The sequence below is a fragment of the Cylas formicarius genome, unplaced genomic scaffold, assembly GCF_029955315.1.
Source record: "Cylas formicarius isolate icCylForm1 unplaced genomic scaffold, icCylForm1.1 PGA_scaffold_4__25_contigs__length_36172078, whole genome shotgun sequence".
NCBI lineage: Eukaryota > Metazoa > Arthropoda > Insecta > Coleoptera > Brentidae > Cylas > Cylas formicarius.
The window spans coordinates 31531184-31551402 of record NW_026844334.1 but is presented as its reverse complement, the minus strand read 5'-3'; the positions used below and the strand labels follow the sequence as shown (position 1 = coordinate 31551402).

Sequence of the window (20219 nt, the reverse complement as noted above, 5' to 3'; positions counted from 1 at the left end):
GCTACTGCCACCTTCTGGGTTTGTAGAAGAATGTTTGGACAAACGTGGAGCTTAAGGCCCGTTATGGTCAGATGGATATATACTGCCATTCTGGTCCCACAAACCACTTAAGATTTGATCGTTTGGTGCATAGCAAACAGGCAAACCAATATCAAAGTATTAAACAGTGTCTATAGACTTGCAATGCTGGGTATAACAGGGGCTATGAAAACTACGCCCACTCTGGCTAGGGGAGCTATAATAAATGTTAAGCCCCCATCGCTATGTGCTAAAGCCTAGGCGGAAAAAACTGCCATGAGGCTGCATTTTAATGGCTTTTTGAGTTAGGCGGTTTATGGACATGTGGACATACTTAGGGACAAGAATCTGGAGCAGGTTCTGATTCTGTGTGGTAATTGCAGCTCCAAACCAAACAGCAAAACCAACTTCAGAGTAAACTTCCCAAATAGGCAGGATTGGGTAGAAAACTTCCCAAGCTTCCTGAAACCGAAGGGGCTCATCTGGCACACGGGTTCAAGACACAGAAATTAACAGGAGCAGCATACTGGTGCGATGGGCCAAGAACAGAGAAAGCTCTAAGACTGGGACACATGACCACCATCTTCCAAGCAGAAATTTATGCGATTTGGGCCTGTGCTAGACATATTTTCGGCCTAAATTACAGGAACAAACTTTGACAGGAAATAGTACCAACATTCTGGAAGTGGATGTTGGAGGGCTGATTCGCTATGTCTCGGTAGTCGGTCTCCTCTACACTCCCTCCTAACTCAAGAAATTTCTTTCACAGGGCCCGGGCACAATGGCACAACAAATGAATTCAAATTCCAATATATGAAAATAGAAGTATTTATATTACATGGAACACAACAAGATAATGCGTACTGAATACTACGGTCAATTGCAACAGAACACTTACTAAAAAACTGTTTATTAAAGAAAATAAAATAAAAAAAGATGTCAATAATATTATTAATGAAATCAATTTTCAATCTGATTTGTTTTCGTGCAAAAACATGCTATACCTATAGTTAAACTGTTGTAAAAACATAATATCCTACGAATTTCGAGCCAAGTTAAGATAATTTCTATGTATTTAATAAGAATGTTAAGCAAAGTTCATTTTCGAGTGCTTGGACTAAGATTTTGTTACATGTACATTTTGTTACTATACCCCTAATAGAGAATACTTATTGAAACCAAAATTCAATCAAATGTTTTATAAAAGGTTCCCTAATTACGCAGGACCATACCATTATAATTTGCTTCTTCTAAATCTTAAAAAATCTATCAACAAACTAATTTAAAAGCCAAGTCAAGATGTTCTTGTCGTTCAATGCTTTCTACAGCCTAAAAGAATTGAGAAATGAATTTATTTGTTTTTCATGTTAAAGTGTTGATATAAATTTGCTTGTAGTACTCGTAAATTTCTTTTTAAGTTCATGTATACATTGTTTTATTATATACATACACTGATCAGAGTTTGTGAATAAATAAATCTATCTATCTTATCTAGATTTCTATAGGAAAGTACGAGTTTAGTGTTCGCCAATTTGAATTGGTGATCGAAACACTGCCTTGGGAATCTATTGGTTCCCATTCTAAGTAATTTGAACAGAAAGTTTAGACATTACACTACTTCAACAGGAAAAAGCAGCTCTTGGAGGATTTACCCCGCCCCCCTAATCTAAAGGAAATGATTTTGGTTTTTTAGACATTGACTAATAATTTGGTCAATTTTTCAAGTGTTTAACTTGCATCTAATTTCAGTCTCAGAGTCGCCGAGCCCATTGAAGGACATCGAATATACTCTCAATCTTCCTTGAAAATAGGTCAACAACTCTTTGATAGAGGCAGAAGCATTTTCGTACAAGTCATTTACAACCTTGATAAATTTAAGACCGACACCATAGATATGAAACTTGTGCCATTGTGCCACAGTAAGTTCCGACAGAGTCAAAACATGTATAAGAATCAACAAAGACGACATAAACTCTTATGCCTCTAAGACTCAAGTGCAATTGTTCCATAGAATGTAAAGTATAGATATAGAAGTATAGATGCAATGTCAGAAGCGTCTTCAGGAGTATGCTCGTAAATGACTTCACTACCGAATTGGCCAGATCAATTGGTGGAAAATTATTAGGGTCATTGCTGCCTTCTTCTTGTAAGACATTAGCTCAAGGGTACTTTGCCTATAAGTAAAATATTACGGAAGAGGTTGCACTGCCCCTGCAACTCCATCAAAGTTACAAGCCACAGCTTCTTTGATTAATTGTCATTTGTACTATGAGAATTGACATTTTAATTAAATTCAATCAGTTACCTACGCGTTATTTATTTTACTGTGGAATTTCAATTACGTAAATGGCACTATCAATTTGACTATGTCATAGAGATTTTTCTTTCCACGACACAGAAAATCAGAATTTTATTCGAAATAACTTTTTGAAACAAGTTATTAAAATACCTCTAATACCATGCAAAATTGACCCTGTTTGCGGATTGGCAGTACAAGATTCAAGATTTATGAACTACGTATTACAATAGAGTCATTGAACCATGTAAAGAAAAAGTATAATGTAAATTAGAAAATTAGTTGGGTATATTTAAATACAGAGATAATGTAGAAAAAACAAAAAACCAGATAAGAATAGCAACCACGTAAAAAAAGAATAAAATTTAATGAATATTCAGCTCAGTGTTAGATTTAGCCTGATCTACATACTCGGCAGCAGTATAGAATAAAGTAGCAAATAATCACTTTTTATTTTTTTTTTCAAAAGAAATGAGATTTTATGATCTAATATTTATGCTTAAAATATTATATCTTAATGAACACTATAGTCTAACGATTTTTTTAATTTTAGTTGTGGTTTTAGTAGATTGTCGCCAAATCTACTAAAATAATTATGATTGTCTGCATTTCTTGGAATATTTTCACAGGACAATGGCATGATACGGAACCTCTTAAACCATGATTGACAAAAAATTAAATCAGTAAAAATTCTCCTCATTGCGGTATCTGCAATTTTGATATATTTAAAACAGTTTTCGAAAAACAAAAAGGAAATGGCACTGTAAAAGAACAGGGCGAATTAAAAAAAAAATAAAAAAACAACCAAATACCGTGTGTCAACGCAAGCAAGTGCAAGTAATGTGTAACCTGGTTCAGTGTAAATCTGTGTATTTGAATATATATTCATGTTGAAAAAGATGTTTAAAAAATATGGGACGGTTGTTATTTTCACACACTGCTACGAGGGCTGCGCCAAAATTTCCCGGCCTGAATATGAAAGAAACAAAGTAGAGTAACAATTTTTTTATTATTTTTTAATATAATCCCCCTTAACTTCAATACACTTATTACATCTCTTTATTAACAACTCAATAACTTAAAAAAAAAATTCTCTTTTAACTGCACTTCGTCGTTAAACCGCCGTCCACGTAAGACCTTTTTCAAATATCCAAAAAAATAATGGTCGCTGGGGCCATATCTGGACTATAGGGAGGATGATCTATCTGTTAGAACCCACACTCTAAAATGGCAGCTTGAGCAACACCAGCAGTATGGACAGGTGCATTATCGTGCAAAAGACGCACGCCTCTGGTCAGTTTTCCTCGACGTTTTACACGTATGCAGTCTCGCAATTTATGTAATAATGTTGCGTAATATTTACCATTGACAGTGGTATTAGTTTCTTTAAAATCTATGAAAGGAATTCCTTCACAATCCCAAGAGATCGTGGCTATCATCTTTTTTGTTGACTGACAGAATTTTCTTGGAGGTGCTTCACGCTTACGATGCCACTCTATTGATTCTTTTTTCGATAGAGGGTCATAATAGAGAACCATAGTTTCATCTCCCTTCATAGTGGATTCTATCACGGGCTTCGGTTCTGACCCACAGAGTTCCAAAAAAGACCGCGCACACTCAACACGGGGTTGTTTTTGAACAGCCGAAAGGTTTTCAGGGACCCATCTTGCACTAACCTTATGGATACCTAAATGATCATGCAGGATTGGATAAACAGTTGTATCAGAAAGTTTAGTAACTTCTGAGATTTCCTCGACCTTTAAACGTCGATCGCTCAATACCATCTCTTCCAAAATCGTAACAATATCTTCCGTTATGACCTCCACTGGTCGACCAGTTCTTGAGTCATCTTCAAGGGATTCCTTCCCCATTCGAAAATGTTTTTCCCATTCTTTCACTACAGAATACGAAAGAGAACTTTGGCCGTATACACCATCCAGCCTTTCTTTAATAATTTTAGGTGCTAACCCTTCTTTTGTCAAAAACTTTATGACTGCTCTATACTCAATTTGCGTTATGTGCGACATTTTTTCGGACACGTCTTGTTTAAAATGCTGTCAATAAAAAGATATTTGACGGAATACTTCAATTTTTATTTCGAAGCCTACTAAGATATATATATTTAAAAGAAGACAAATTTTTATTGTGATACTGGAGCAGGCAGGGAAATTGTGGCGCTAACCTCGTATGTAGCCCTAACTATCTTTTAAAGACTTTTGACTAAATTTGTTGTGAATTCCATTATTGTTGAATTAATATGGTCCGTTTTATTAAAAATTTTGCCCAAAGTGGTAACAAAATTCCAGAAAAATTACGCAAAGCAGGCATAAACTAATTAACGTCATTTACTCTAATGTTATTCGAATAAAAGTATTCAAAATAAAACGGAGGACACAATAAAATTTTCCAATGTTGAAATATAATCGCGAAATTGAAACCCATTTATAAAGAACCTGTCTCGAAAGTTAAATAAGCAATACTTCAAATTTTTGATAAATCGTCGGTGTAACTACGTGCAACGAGTCATTAAGTTAAGTTAACGTTTTCGATTATCGTTAATTTTTATTGTATCGTTTTTTATTGCTTTTCCAGTAAATTCACGTGTAATGGGATTACGTTCGTGACGGAATAATTTATTTATCCGGCGTAATTATTTCGACCGTGTCATTCCGCTTTTGTTTCTCGAATAACGAGGTCGTCCCCATATTTTTTCAACATCTCCTTCGGGACGAAACCATCCAGATATATATTTTTGTTATTCCGTTGGACTTAATCAAAACGAATAGTCGCGCGCCTTCGCACCCTTACCTGTAACAATTCCTTTATAGTACTGTCCACGATCATTAGAGGCTTGTGAATAAGATGAATGACTCCATTTTTCACTGGGATATTGGCTTTCACGATTTCCGCCAGGACCACTCCCGGGGTGTGTTTGCCGTCTCCGATCAGCGTGTGCGATTTCACGTAATCTAAATTAATACAAAAGTTCAGTTGCAAAATTTAACAATAAATAAATATACAGCTATTCATTTCCAAAAGGTCAAACTCAAATACCCAATAACAAGAAATTATAGAAAAATTATAATCATAAAATGATACTGGGGAAACAGATGTTAATAGGAATAACAAGACAAAATGTTGGAAATTATGTTTGAGGTTCTGCCAAATTTTAATGCAACTTAGAGTGAACAAACATTGTTTTAAAGCTGAAACAAATTCTTTTTTGTTAGATTCTTTTTTACTCTAAATGGAAAATGGTGGGGGAGTGTGGAGGAACTAAATGTCGATAACTCAAAAAACACATACTTAATACATACATTTTAATAAACTTGGAGTTTTCGAACGGGGCTTTTCCTAAGCTATTAAACTTGTAATGAATGAGATGATTACGTCGGCGTACCCTGCCACCAGGTGGGGTTTTCTGACATAATGACAAAAAAATAATTTTTTCTACGCCCTTCTGTAAAATACTTAATTAAACACCGATCTAGTGTGCGGGAAGCGACACTTTACCACATCAGTTTTGTTTCCCACAGATCTGAGCCACTTCGGCCATTTCCGGGATTTTACCGCACGGGTTTGGAAGCAATCGGATGTTTTCGGAGATTTTACCGCACGCTTTGAATATTGACGTTTGTCAATTCTGATTGTCATGTCAGTGAATGTATTCGTGTTGTTGTTGCAAAAATATACAAAAAACTAATACACAGAAAAATGTTACGCAATATAAATACTATACTATTAAAGTGTAATGGGCTAGTCGGTAAGTAACATGACATTTATAATTTAAGTTTTCCACTGAAATTTTACATACCTTTCGCATGAACTTTAGTGGTTTGTACAGTTTTTATATTAATATCTTGCCAAGACCGATTTTACCATTTACACATATCCATGTCTCATCAGTACAAACAAAACAAAATTGAAGGTTAGGACCTGTTTTTTCTTGCTTATATGATCCTAAAAATTTAATCCTTTTAAGATCTCTTTCCTTGGATGATTTTTCTTCCAATTACATAAATAAACTACTTAATGATCAGTTGTAAAAGTTAAGTAAACAACATAACGTTTTAAAATTTTGTTTATTTCGTTGTGTATATGACATATCCAAAGGTACATCTCTTTCTGTCTAACGTACACAGTTAAAAAAAGATAAGGTTTATGGAAACTAGTAAATATTATAAGCTGTTACTATTATCAATTTGTTAAATTGTGATTTTTTCGTGACGGTCGCTGAAAAAGTATAGTATGCAACACGTTTGATAATACTATATTATGCAACAAGTGCGGTAAACGGCATTTGACTCACGAGTTTATTTGACACGAGCAGAGCGCAGCGGAGCATACTATACTTTTTCTACGACCGTTAGTTTTTGGGTACATTTTCGCAAAACAACACGAATACATTCACTGACATGACCGTCAGAATTGACAAACGTCAAAATTCAAAGGGTGGGAAATATCTCCGAAAACATCCGATTGCTCCCAAATCCGTGAAGTAAAATCCCGGAAATGTCCGAAGTGGCTTGGATTCATGTTAAACGAAACTGACGTGGTAAAGTGACGCCTCCCGCACGCTAGATTGGTGGGTAGTTAGGTATTTTCCAGACGGGAGTAGAAAAATTCTTTATCTCACTCGTTTATTAAGCACTCGTTCTGCTCGTGCCAAATAAACTCATAAGTCAAATGCCGTTTTTCTACTCCCGTCCCTAAAATACCTAATTACACACCGATCTAGAGTGTGGGAAACGTCACTTTACCGCGTCAGTTTCATTTCCCACGAATCCGAGCCACTTCGGACATTTCCGAAATATTACCGCACGGATTTGGAAGCAATCGGATGTTTTCGGAGATATTTCTCACGCTTTGAATTTTGACTTTTGTCAATTCTGACGATTATGTTTGATTTGCGTTGTTTTGCAAAAATGTACACAAAAACTAACGGTCGTAGAAAAAGCATAGTATGCAACACATTCGGTAAACTTTTTAAATCACTCGTTTATTAAACACTCGCTCCGCTCGTGTCAAATAAACACTTAAGTCAAATGCCCTTTACCGCACTTGTTGCATAATATACTATTGTAGAGAAAGAAGAAGAAAGTGATATTTTGACAAAAGAAATACAATACAACGTACATAATATATAATAATCGTAATTCTCTAACGCACTTGTTTCATAATATACTGTTACCACACTTGTTGCATAATATACTATTTTTTACGTCATTCCATTCCAGCCAGATCGTTCATGTTATTTAATGTTTGTCAAAATCTCTTAATTATCTGCGGTTTAAATTTATCTAATCTTTGAGTTTTCTTACTGTGATTGAGTTGATTGCAATAAAAATGCCGATATTGCCGAAGCATCCGAGACAAATTGAGTGCATAAAATCCTTAAAAAAGATGCCCGTATATTATTTTAAAAAAATATGGCGTCCTCCCGATTATTTAAATGTTTCCAAAATGGTCAAAGAACTCCAATAAGATACTGCTTCACCTTAGAACTTGGCGAGCCTAATTCCACCAGACACTGAAACCTTTAGGAGCTATTTAAGTTCAAAGCGTTCAAATAAAGATTTCGAGTTAGCATTGGTAGGTAGTGATGATATTATCTGCGCATTTGCCAAAATATAAGTGAGTTTCGTAAGGTTCATGCTGCAATTCTCGATGCTGATATTGGAGAATTGACAGCTTTAGTATAACTGACCTATGGTCAGTTATACTTTTCGGTTCCAATCAGATTAATTCGTAGTTTTGTTTTTAGAATAGGAGGTCGGGGGCATTAGTGTTGGACAGAGGTGTGTACCTGAAGGTTCTCTTCTGGAACCCTTGTTCTTTGTTATCTTCACTTCGGATATGATTTATTACATTGAGCTATATAACATACATCAGTACGCTGATGACACCCTATTATATGCAAGTTTCCTAATATCTGAGGCTGCTGAAGTTTTAAAGAAATTAAATAAATGTTTAGAGAAGATTGCAATATACTCACATAATAACAAGTTACTGTTATAATTTATTTCTGACCTTTTAAAGATTGGACCACTAATGTCAAAATAAAGGTTGTTTCTGAATGGAAAAAGTTGGGTGTTATTTTTGATAATAAATTAAGGTTCAAGACTCATGTTTCTAAAACTATAGAAAAAGGGTATTCTATCTTAAAAAGCGTTGATCTGTAGTAGAAACTACTGCAATTTTGTATTGGGTCAATGTTTGGATTTGGCCACTAGCGCCAAAATACAAAAAGTACAAAATTCATGTATTCGTTTCATATTCAGTCTAAAACCCAAAGACGATATAAGTGAAAAGCTGAAAGAATTAGCTGGCTTAACATAGCCAATAGACAAAAACTTCACGCAGTCTCCTTTTTACATAAAATAGGGAAGAACTACGACCCGAAATACCGTTTATGAAATACCAAAAATGCACAAACCTAGGTCTTAGAATTCTTTCTTCCTTCTAATGTGTCTGCTAAGTTGCTAAACCGATACCCAGAGATAAGCTTGGTCTCAAACTTATCTCGAGCGTATTTTAAACAACATAAAAGAAACTCTCGATGGAAATTATATAGTAAGTTATACTTTTGTACTTGTGTTAAATGTCCATTAGCCTTGTCAATTTTATTGCTTTAATTATTGTGCTACTATTTTAATTATTGATTTTGCCTACTTCAATAGTTTGCCTTACTGTAAGTTGATATATGGAAATGGTTTTTTTACATGCTCAATTAAGTTAACGGCTCAGCTGCCCTTCGTTGAGTGAAAAATAGAGGCGTTTTAATTTTATTTTATATATTACCAATAAATGAAACATCATCATCATTAATTCGAGTTTCAAATTGAGTTATTATTTTTTCTGTCGGTTAACGCATCTGACTAGAAACCAAATTCTCTGTCACAGCATGGTTTTGAAACCTACCGACTGCAAACGACCATTGCTTTGCTTAAAAATGTAATTTTCAAATTAACAGCTAACCTAATAGGTGTCTACTACGCGAATTAACCTATATCCAGTATGACCAAAACGCATAGGGCTGAGCGAGCACACGCAGAAAATTATCCCAATAGAAGTTATTTTAGTAGAATGGAATTTAGTGGTATGATCTCATTCTAATTATAAGAAATATTTTTTATTCGTGGAGGGTATAGGATTGTGGTTCCACCATTCTTCAAATACTCAGTTTTGGAGAAGACGTAATGACATAAATAATGACTTATATAAACCATAAGTAAGACCTTCAAGACCAAAAATGGGTCGAAAGTCTTTCCAATGAATGAGCACATTCTAAAATATTTTTGAAATCATTAGTTATTTTGATAGGAGATTAGAGTACTCTAATTAGCTTAATTCATGGCAGATGAGGATTCCAATTTTTCATCTCTAATATTATGGACCCATGAAGTTACTTGTCCTAGCATCCCCACTTGATACGTGAAATAAATTATAAAACTTGGTGGAGTGTGAACGTTTGGGTAGTATTTTGGGTGATCGAATTACATTTCGTTAATAATAAAGTTAGTGACCAAATTTATTTGAACTTATTAAGGAATCATTTGCCGCTTTTATTTGAAAAACTTCTTTTACAAAGGAGAACGGATATGTGGCTGCAACGTGATGGATGTCCAGCACACTTTTCCCACGAAATTAGGATTTTTTTAGACCATGTGGTAGGGGGCACCCGGTGCAGAAGGGGACAAAGCATCTGGGGCTCCCTACTACTACTACTACTACCCGGGGGCCCCCAACAAGCAGCCGAGATACCAAAAGTGAGGTTATGTCTGCTGCAACTCCCTTTGTTTATCTACTGAGTGTCTATTTAACTTTCTTTCAAAAAATTATTTTTTGGCCATTATGTCAGAAAACGCCATCTAGTGGCAGGGCACTCCGTCACAATTGTGTCACTTATATCATGTTTGATAGCTTAGCAAAAGCCTCTTTCACTGTTTTTTTAGGAACACCCTGCCCTGTACATTATACCAAATACACAGTTGTGTATCGTTAGAGCTATAAGAAATGGAAGACAATAAATAAATCTCCAGTCAGAATTTCCCCGGCGCGGAGTTCATGTAATCTGATATATAAAAAGAAAAATTATTGGAAAAAACGGAAGGGGCGAAAGCGCGCACTTACCGACCGTTTATTTATTTATCAGATGAAAGAGGAAGTTATTTTCCGCAATAAATGAAGAACGACATCATTTTTGACGTTACTTTTTTCAGTTTTGATTCAGCGGAAAACGCAGCGATTAAAAATATTTCGCATCAACTGGTTAGTAGTCCCGGTAAACATTATCCCGGAAGTTTAAATTGTCGAAAAATAACAAATCCGTATTTATTAAAATGATGGTTATAAATTGTTTGCCTTACTTTTAATTGTGTTCCCTCGTTGCTCCTGCGTGAACGATATTACAACCCTGATGACGTTATCGTAGTTGGCCAGTGTAGGGAACGGGTAGTCTTTTTGCGTCGGCGTGGTAAACAACACTTGCTTCGGGATGACGTGTCCATCTATTATTATCTCGTCGATCAAGTTAGCTCGGGAATTCTAGAAACACAACACGCCAAATCGATCAATCCACGTTCTTCCCAAGAGAAGGCGATTGACTATGTCACACAATGCCTGTGTTCATCAGCTCTTTTTAGACAAGACAATTGATAGACATTAAGTTAAACAAAATGGATGAACGGTTCTAAATCTTCTTACGTAGGAAAACAAAAGATGAAAAAAGGGAAAATCCATTTTTCATAATAGTTTTCGCTAAGCTAACCAACCAAAACCAGGACCGCTTTAAGATGCTTTTGATGAACAAACAACATTCTACCGGCTGTTTTCCTTAGACACGCATATGAAGATGGAGATCACATAAACCTAACAAACAACATAGATCAGAGAAATAAGATTGTTGTTGTAGTGTTTTTTTTTACTATTGAGCAGAATGTCAAAATTGAAAACCAAAATACTACTAAATAGAGACAATGGGCCATGTACATTATGCTGTATAATGTTACCCTGTATTATGATTAACATTGCCAATATACAAGGAGTCTATCACATAAACATAACAAACAACATAGCCCAGAGAAATAAGATTGTTGTAGTGTTTTTTTTACTATTGAGCAGAATTTCGAAATTGAAAACCAAAACACTACTAAATAGAGACAATGAGCCATATCAATTATGCTGTATAATGTTACCCTGTAGGAGTCTATCACATAAACATAACAAACACCACAGCCCAGAGGAATAAGATTGTTGTTGTAGTGTTTTTTTTTTATTTGCTATTGAGCAGAATGTCAATATTGAAAACCCAAATTCTACTAAATAAAGACAATAAGCCATGACAATTATGTGTATATTACCCTGTATTATGATTAACATTGGCAATATACAAGGAGTCTATCACATACATAAACATAACAAACAACATAACTCAGATAAATAAGATTGTTTATGTAGTTTTTTTTTGTTATTTACTATTGAGCAGAATGTCAAAATATCACTATAGAACTAAAAGTTTATGCGGCACAATGTCGCCGATTGCATTAAGAAGTAGTAAGAATTTTGATTTATTTTAATGCGATAGCCTGTATCTTACTCAATTACGTAATACATGCCCATGCTTATCTCCTTCGGATTTCGATAAATTAATTAATCCTTATATTTTAGTGCTGGGTACTTGAAGATTTAGAAACCTTCTACTCTGTACAGGAACTTAACAAAAACGCAGCATTTTTTCAGGTAGAATACCCTGTTTATAAATTAATGATAAATAAATAATATCAACACTATTTACAAATATTCAGGATTCCTCGTGTAAATAGCATTACAGTAGTCTATTTGTGTTATTTGTTTGTAATTTGTTTGAAAAAAAATTCAAAAAAGCATTTTTTTTTAAACAAAACGACAAAACCTGGTTTTAGAATATCCATCGTCTGAGGCGCTCCCTCCGTTGTACTTTTCTGAAGTCTCTATTGCTCAGTGTCTTCTTGACTCCTTCTGCCAAGGTCTTCCTTTCTTCCGTCTTTGTGGTCGAGTTTATGCATAGCCTTCATGGAAGTCTTATGTTGTCCATCCGTTTGACGCATCCATACCAAATCAGTTGTTTTATTTTAATTCCATGTGTCAGAGGTTTCTCTCACTGTTTTTCTTTCTAATCTAGATATTCTGAACGACCTCCTAAACACGTTTTCCGTAAATCGCCATGCTTGTGACCCAAATAAGAGCCCTCTCTTCATACTGCATATTCCATCCAAACATCCAATAATTTTTCGTGCCTGGTTTGTTGATGTTCTGATTTCTTTGTTGTCAGTTCTATTTCCTTCAAAAGTAACTCCCAAATATTTATATTCTTGACAAGAACTTATGACACTGTTATCTTCTAGTTCTATGTCAGATGGTGGTACGCGGTAGGTATTTGTATTTGAAACCGGTACTCGGACGGCAGTTTCCTAGTAATATACGACATATTGTCCTTATCGTTGGCTATTAACACCTGACTGACTGACATCGCGAACTGAAGTGTGTATAAAGTGGTGTTAGTTAGTTTTATTTCCATAGCCTCATGTTTCTTTTTCCCAAAGCATAAATAAATATTTTAAACCACTTGAAAAAAATGCATTTAGATGAATGTTGTGTAAGAGGAATGGAGACCTGTACCCAGAATACTAATAAATTGCAGGCAAAAGTTCAGCTTTCTTCGAGTCTGCTTCAGTTGAAAAATATAGAAAATAATTAATATGTTTTTAAAAAAAACTAAAGAAGGAGGGAAAGAAAGTTGTAAAAATGGAACTGATAATATTGAAGATTGATAGAGGAGGAAAAGAATTAACGAGAATGTGATAAAATATTACATCCACTCTTTATTGCTTTAAAAAAAGGCTCAGTATAACAAGAGCGGAAATGTGGAATGCTATGGGTAAACTTGAGACATTCAAAAAAATGATTACACTCACAAGGGCTTTTGTGAATCTGAAGTTGTAAAGATACAGAGAGAGAGAGAGAGAGAGAAATTGATACATTCCGTTTTCTCAAAAAATCTAATGATCCGTTAAGCCTGTTATGGTAATGTAGGAAAATGATAAAAGTTTTAGATTTTTGTAGAAAAAGCTATGTATTGCGCATTTTAGTACCTCAACCGTTCTTCATTATAAAATTTGGATCATATAATTAAATTAATTAATTCTAACTAAATATTGTTTATATCTAATGTGCGATACCCATTTACATCGATATCCATATGATTTTTTTTCTGATATTTTTGCATCTCTTGCCCTAATGTTCATATTATTAAGCACCTAGTATACTAACTCCGTGTGTAATTTAGTAAAACTGGATTCAGTTAAGCTCCGAAGAAGCCAACAGCGAAATGTCAGCAAGTTTGATTTATAAACAACAGACACAGGAGTGATCCAGAGGTTTTGTAAAACGCATTACAGTAGCTGGTCGAAATTTGAAAAAAAAAACACTCACCACAAATCCTTCATCCACCGGAATGAAAAACGACTGCACTCCTTCGTCTTTAAAAATGTTTTCTTTATTATTTTGTTGAACTCTTTGACGGAATGTTCTACGGACAAAGTCAAATATTATTGGGACTCAACTACACCGAGGTACCTACCTCAAGCGGTGCGGTCCTTGTATTAGAGATTCGTAATTTTCTAGAAATTCCCAGGCCGTTGGGTTAAAGACTGGGTTAGCTGCAGTCAGTGATGATCTGGTTGGAATTAGAACCTCGTCGATTTTGTGTAAAATCTGAAACAAAATTTTAATACCATTATTATTAGTTGTTGTTTTTTGGGTCATACAGAAAAATAAAACATAAAAATATTCTTATCGCTGCTAGAATTATAGTTCCACAAAAGGCTGCTACTTAGTGGATCAATAGACAGCAATGTTAAGCATTGTAGACCTCATTTATCTCTGGCCAATTGATCATATTTAATTTATTAGTTGTATTGTTATTATTATTAGTGCTGAACTAACTAAAACTAAAAGAAACAGTTGACAATGTACTGCTAAGTTCTATCAGCGGTTAATAAACGTCACATTTTTCCTTATGATTTATTTTCTTTAGGTCTGTCAGAATGAAATTAACAAATTAATGCCAAAAACTTACTGAATTTTTTTACACCACGGAAAGCAAATAATACGTAAGGCAAGATTTACAAAAATGGGTGATTCAGTAAACATATATTCCTTTTTTTCATTTTTTTTTCTCATTTTTTGTACAAACCTGTTAAAGTGACTTACAAACTGTTAATTTGAAATTATAAACAGTGTCAAATTCCGACACAAATTAACTTTTGTCTATAAGCATTTGGTAGAAGAGAAAGCGCAATAAAATATCAAAGTTTTTGATTTTCATGGTATCTTCGTCAGTTGGATGGACAATTCATTATAGTTTAAGAATCCAAACGCAGTGACCTGCTGTGGAATGTATTTATTTATATATTAGCTTTTGTACTTAGACCATACTAGCAATCTTTGAAATTACGTTCCTTTTCATCACATATAATCTCACAACATTCCCTGTCGGATTCTACTTTTAAAAGATTTTATATCACGCCGGGATCGCCGTTGGTACAGAAATAATCACCGTGCGAAAAATTTTTTTTAAATTTTTTTGTCTGTTTGTCCGTTCTCCGTTCTCTTCTTTTGGAATAACTTTCGAATCATTGGAGCTACAAACTTGAAATTTGCCTCCTTTTTAATCCTCCACGAGGCAAATAAGCTTATAAGAAATGGCCCTGATCCGACGCCAGTATCCATCTTTTTTTTTCGCGATTTTCGACTGTTTTTTGGACCTTGCTATGAAACACTATAAGTGTCCGAAATTTGAAGCAATCGACTTCATATTTGGCACATACATGCAGTTTTGCCGCCTGACGGAACCTATTGATGATGGGGGGCTGGGGGTCGGGAAGTATTCTAAAAAAATAAAAAATCTCGCGTGCAAGGGTCTACAAAAAACATCATTTTTCAAAAACCGTTTACGTGACCAAAAAAATTATAGAACCAGAAGAAGCAGCAGATATGGCTCTATAAACTTTTAATCTTGACAACTTTCACTATGACTATCATTCAGATCTCACTTTCTTTTATAATACGATACGGCCCGTATAGACAGCAAAAACTTTTGTATTTAAGGTCTTCACCTATTGTACAGGATGTTCCCGATATTCCGCGCTAAATGAGAAATGTGTTAAGTGTCCTAAATATGCAGATATCAACTTTTCCACACTTAAACGGTATAAATTGGGTGCAATCAAATTTTGCCAAGTATTTTTTAAAAATGTTTGAAATTTTTTTTCTGGTAATTTTAGCTTCCAGAAAAATATGTTTTCCGCTATATTCGTTTATTTTTTTGTATTTGCGGTTTTCGTCTATCACATACGCCGCTCGGGTTATTTGAAAAAATTGATATTGAAATCGCTATTTCGGGGGCTGTCAAGACGCCATGACGTCAGCAATTATTACGGCGCACTGCATGGTTTCAGAAAAAACTTATTTTCTCGAAAACCATTTAATATTTTCAAAAAATTCTTGAACCAGGATGCGGTAAAGCAATCAGGTTTTCTTAAATCTAATGCCACCGTTACGACAGTGCGTATCTCAACCTCGAACCTCTCTACATTACACTTTGTACGTACTTCAAATATTCACATGTACACTGATGATTCGAAAGTATATTTGTTGCTATAGTTTATATTTTGTGACGTTGTGCGATTATAATAAACGAACGAAACGTTTACGATATTTACATCAAAAAATAAAATTTAGTCTCATTACTTTTGTAGAGTATGTTTATATAATTTATTGTTAAATAACTGGATTTCTTATAAGCCTATTTGTTTATCTACCTTATGTTGCCACCAAATTAGTTAAGGTTAATTTAGGAAACTAGTTTAAGATAGTAAGCTAAGTTTTAACTTCGTCTTTGTAATTTAATATTGCAATAACATCGTTATTACAATTGCTACGAAAACCAGCGTTGATAATATTTTGAAAATGTGGACTACACCTCCTGTGTCAGGAACCAAAATTTAAAAACAATATCCCTCACAGTTTCTTTCTTTACTCTTTCAATAAATTCTTCATGATTTCTAATAGTTGCGAAGCGACACAAAGCAAAAAAGTATACAAACGTCAAATAGTCTAATAAATATTAATTTTAATAAATTCTTAACAAACGCTCAACAGTCAACAGTAAAATACATATAGAAACTTACACAAATTTAACCTAAAATATACATTTATATTTATGACAAAAAGGCGCCGAAATCATTCTTCAATGGGAGACTAACCAAGACACCCAAAATGTATTTTTTCTAGAAGGTTGCCCGAGAAATGTAGTACTTGTCAATACTGAATATCTAACCACGGCAGTTTAAATATTGCTCTTCGACACATTTCGATATTAATTTATTGCGAGAAATCTTTGCTCTTATTTTTGGATAACTGTAAATAGTTTGTATAAGCCTCTTTTTTGTATGTATTACATTATTATTTTATCTTTGTCTGTACATGCACATACATGTGAGAAATAATGTTGATTAAACCTGCAATATGGAAAGTTTAATAGTTAAATAGTAAAAATCTTTTATATCCAAAGTTTTATAAGTTAAGTTAATATTATTCTTCAAAAATATACCTACTCCCCCTCTGTGATGATTAGACCTACAGAAACTTGTTAAACATTTGTATATTATGAAATCTCTCGAGTACACCATCCAAACAATGGTTACTTCTTTAAACACCCTTTATAATTTTGTTATGTAGTAACACATTATGAGATTTACCTATTTAGCGAATTTATCACTTTTTTATTAATAGTGTCAGCACCTACGATATCAATTAATTTTTTTTTTGTAATTTAAACACTGTTGAGCCGTATTAATTAATTCTAAATTAATACAAGGTGTAATTTTTTCCGGACCCTATGAAAACACAAAGTTGATGATGGTTTCACCGAAGCAAAACCGAAAAAACCAATTCGTCAAATTTCAGTTTTCTGGACGCATTTTCGGAAGTGATTGGAATATTAATCTTTAAATTTTGCATTTTTTTTCCAATTTAATCACTTTCGTATTTCTTACGTTTTCCAATATCCCCCTAATAGACATTCTTACCTTGGGCACACTGATTTTTTATGTCTCGTATTGTCTGTTCTCCCTGGTGAATTAATAATCTAATAACAACATTTTTGTATTAATAAGTTATCATCCCATAGAATGGGAGTTAAAAATATGAGGTGAACATATATGTGGAAACATGTAAAAGAAACTCGTTTATTTGAAATTTTATTATTTATTCTAGCTACCAGTTGTTTTAGTTTTCAATACTTTCTGCATAAACTAGTGTTCAGTCCTCTCCATAAAAAGTAAGGGACTGAGGTCAGGTGACCTTGCTGGCCAAGGAACTGATGAACCTCTTCCAATTCACCGGTTTGTATAATTTTGATTAAGAAATTCATGAGGAGATGGGCCATTGTGCTGAATCCACACTTTGTCAATAAGAGGAACATCATCCAGTAATATTGGAAGATCATTTTCTTTTAGACGTAACGGATTCCCGAGTTTGTCGTGGATTTTCAATGTGAATTCCTGGTTTTATTGATGCCGCTTCGGGTGAATGAGGCTTCATCACTAAATAATGTTCTACACCTCCTTTGATTTCTCAATATACAGCGACTAAATTCAAGTCTTGAAGCGTACTCGGCAAGTTTAAAGATGTCGTGTGAGTGCAAACTGAAATTGTGTAATGTTCTCCATACTCTCATCCTGCCTACGTCACTAGTAGAAGGTTGAGCATCATTCAATCGTATTAAGTATTGCCCCTTCTTGAGCAAGTTCCTGTTGAACGAGACGTAGAACAAAAGCCAAAAACACTTCTACAGAGCACTCCACGGGTTGGAAATCGTCGACGATATTCATTAACTCTCGTCCGTCTCTATTACACAATCCATAAACAAACTGAATGGCGCCGTATTCCTCATTCGAAGAAGTAAACATTGCACCATGAAGAGTATTTTAATGTAACACATTACTATCACAATACATAAAATTCTAAATAATTCTATAAAGCGGTTTCTTTTCAAATGGCCTTTAAAATTGCAAAAATGTTTCAGGTATATATTCATTTCACATTTTCAACTTGAAATCACCCCAGCAACACACTCCAAGTTATTTCGTAGGACACCCTGTATAATACAATTTGTCATTCAGAGAGAACCTAAAATATATCAGCTAAATGTCAGTATCGTGTTATATCGAATTCTTAAAATTATCCAAAAATTGTTAATTTTTTTCGCAGCAATAAATGGTTTAAACTAATTACCTTTTATTTTTATAATCAGACTAAAAAAATTGGGCACTTTAAAATTTAACTTATTTTTGAATTTCAATTTTTACGACTCTCGCGCCATCTGCCTTGAGACTTATGAAAGGTCTATTGAATAATGTTGAAATTACATGGAGTTGAAATAGCGAAAAGAGTTTATATGATTTTAGAACCCAAATCTATTTTATGTGAATACCGTGAAATGGAAAATATTAAATTTGTTTCTTGTTCTGAAGTTGTAGCAAAATCGTTTCAGTCATTTACGTTTACAGCAAAACAAATGAAGAATGTACATAAAAAAAATTAAAAAGTGTAGTTTTGAAATCTTAGAAATTTTAAGTAAAAAAATAACAGAGCAGAATCACCCAAATAGGAAAGTCTGAGTAACACGCAAACTGGAACCTTCCTGTCAAATAACTTTTCGCAAGCTTCCTCTAGGGAAGTATTTTTAAAAATTCTAGAACCCCATTTGCAAAAAATTCTCAAAAACGGCATATACGATCGATATTCTCGATAGTTTTTTAAAAAAAGTACAATGTCAAAAAATGTATTTTCTCAAAATCTGTTAACCCGATCGGCAAAACTCTTGAACCAGTGGGTGCGGAAGATCTGATACACTGTAACCTTTATTTCAAGCATTTTTTAAAATTCTATACAGGGTTTTTCAGTTATACATAAAAATCTAAAAGATTCTGAAATTTTTTTCTTTTCGGGAACAAATCATTAGCCGTAAATCAAAATTCGGGAAAATATAGCTACATGATTTATACAGTTCTGTAGGCTGCATCAAGAGCTAAAGTTTTTGCTTACTGCATAGTTTCAGAAAAAAACATTTACTTACTCTATAGGAAAAATTGATAGACCAGGAACCGTGGTTCCGGCATTTTTTAAATTATGTACAGGGTGTGTCGATTATGTGCAAAAAATAAAAAAGACCCTGAAAATTGTCGTTTTCGTGGGTAAATTATTAGCCGTTAATTGAAAACTAATAATTTGCTTTAAATATTATTGTTAATTGTGTGGAGAGAAAGTTTCCGGTTTCGTCTGTCACACAGGGTGTGCGAGATTCTTGGAAAAATATCATTGGAAACCGCTATTACTTGTAAAGATTTTAATATTTATCAAAAGTTTCCGTAACTTTGAAGTTCGGAGATGCGTGAAAAACACTCCGCGCAGCTACGAAATTTCGAAAGCAATCTTGTTTGAAAGGAAACTGGGATACACTCAATAAATAGTTATAATACGACCAAAAACATAGTGCATTAATTGCTTTGACGTTTTAAGTATTTTACTGTGCCTTAACCGCAGACCTTCGAAGGGCCGTGGTGAAACCCATCCCAACAGATGTTTATTCTACATTAAGTATTTCTTGCCTGAGATGGACCGTAACGAATATTTGTAGAAACTTGAAATTCTTATTTTAAATTTGATTAAGCACTGATGCTGCGGGGTATTTTCGAATAAGGAGAAGTGTCAGGTGTATGTATGTTCCTATTACGGTGGTATTTGACTGTGATGCTTAAGTAAGTGCGTATCTGATTCTCGAGCTTTGAACCTGCGAGGC

At 34.1% G+C, this 20219-nt stretch overlaps 1 protein-coding gene across 7 annotated transcripts in view; it reads right to left on the bottom strand.

The window, feature by feature from the left end:
* The window catches only part of LOC132700285 (fasciclin-1), a 613802-nt gene that overhangs the window by 81555 nt on the left and 512028 nt on the right, over positions 1–20219 (bottom strand). For all 7 annotated transcript variants that reach the window (XM_060667461.1, XM_060667464.1, XM_060667458.1 and 4 more), the window contains 4 exons: positions 13935–14068; positions 13787–13883; positions 10684–10861; positions 5123–5283 (listed from right to left, as the gene is read on the bottom strand). In XM_060667461.1, the coding sequence (XP_060523444.1) occupies positions 5123–5283; positions 10684–10861; positions 13787–13883; positions 13935–14068 (570 nt within the window). The remainder of the gene's footprint in view (positions 1–5122; positions 5284–10683; positions 10862–13786; positions 13884–13934; positions 14069–20219) is intronic.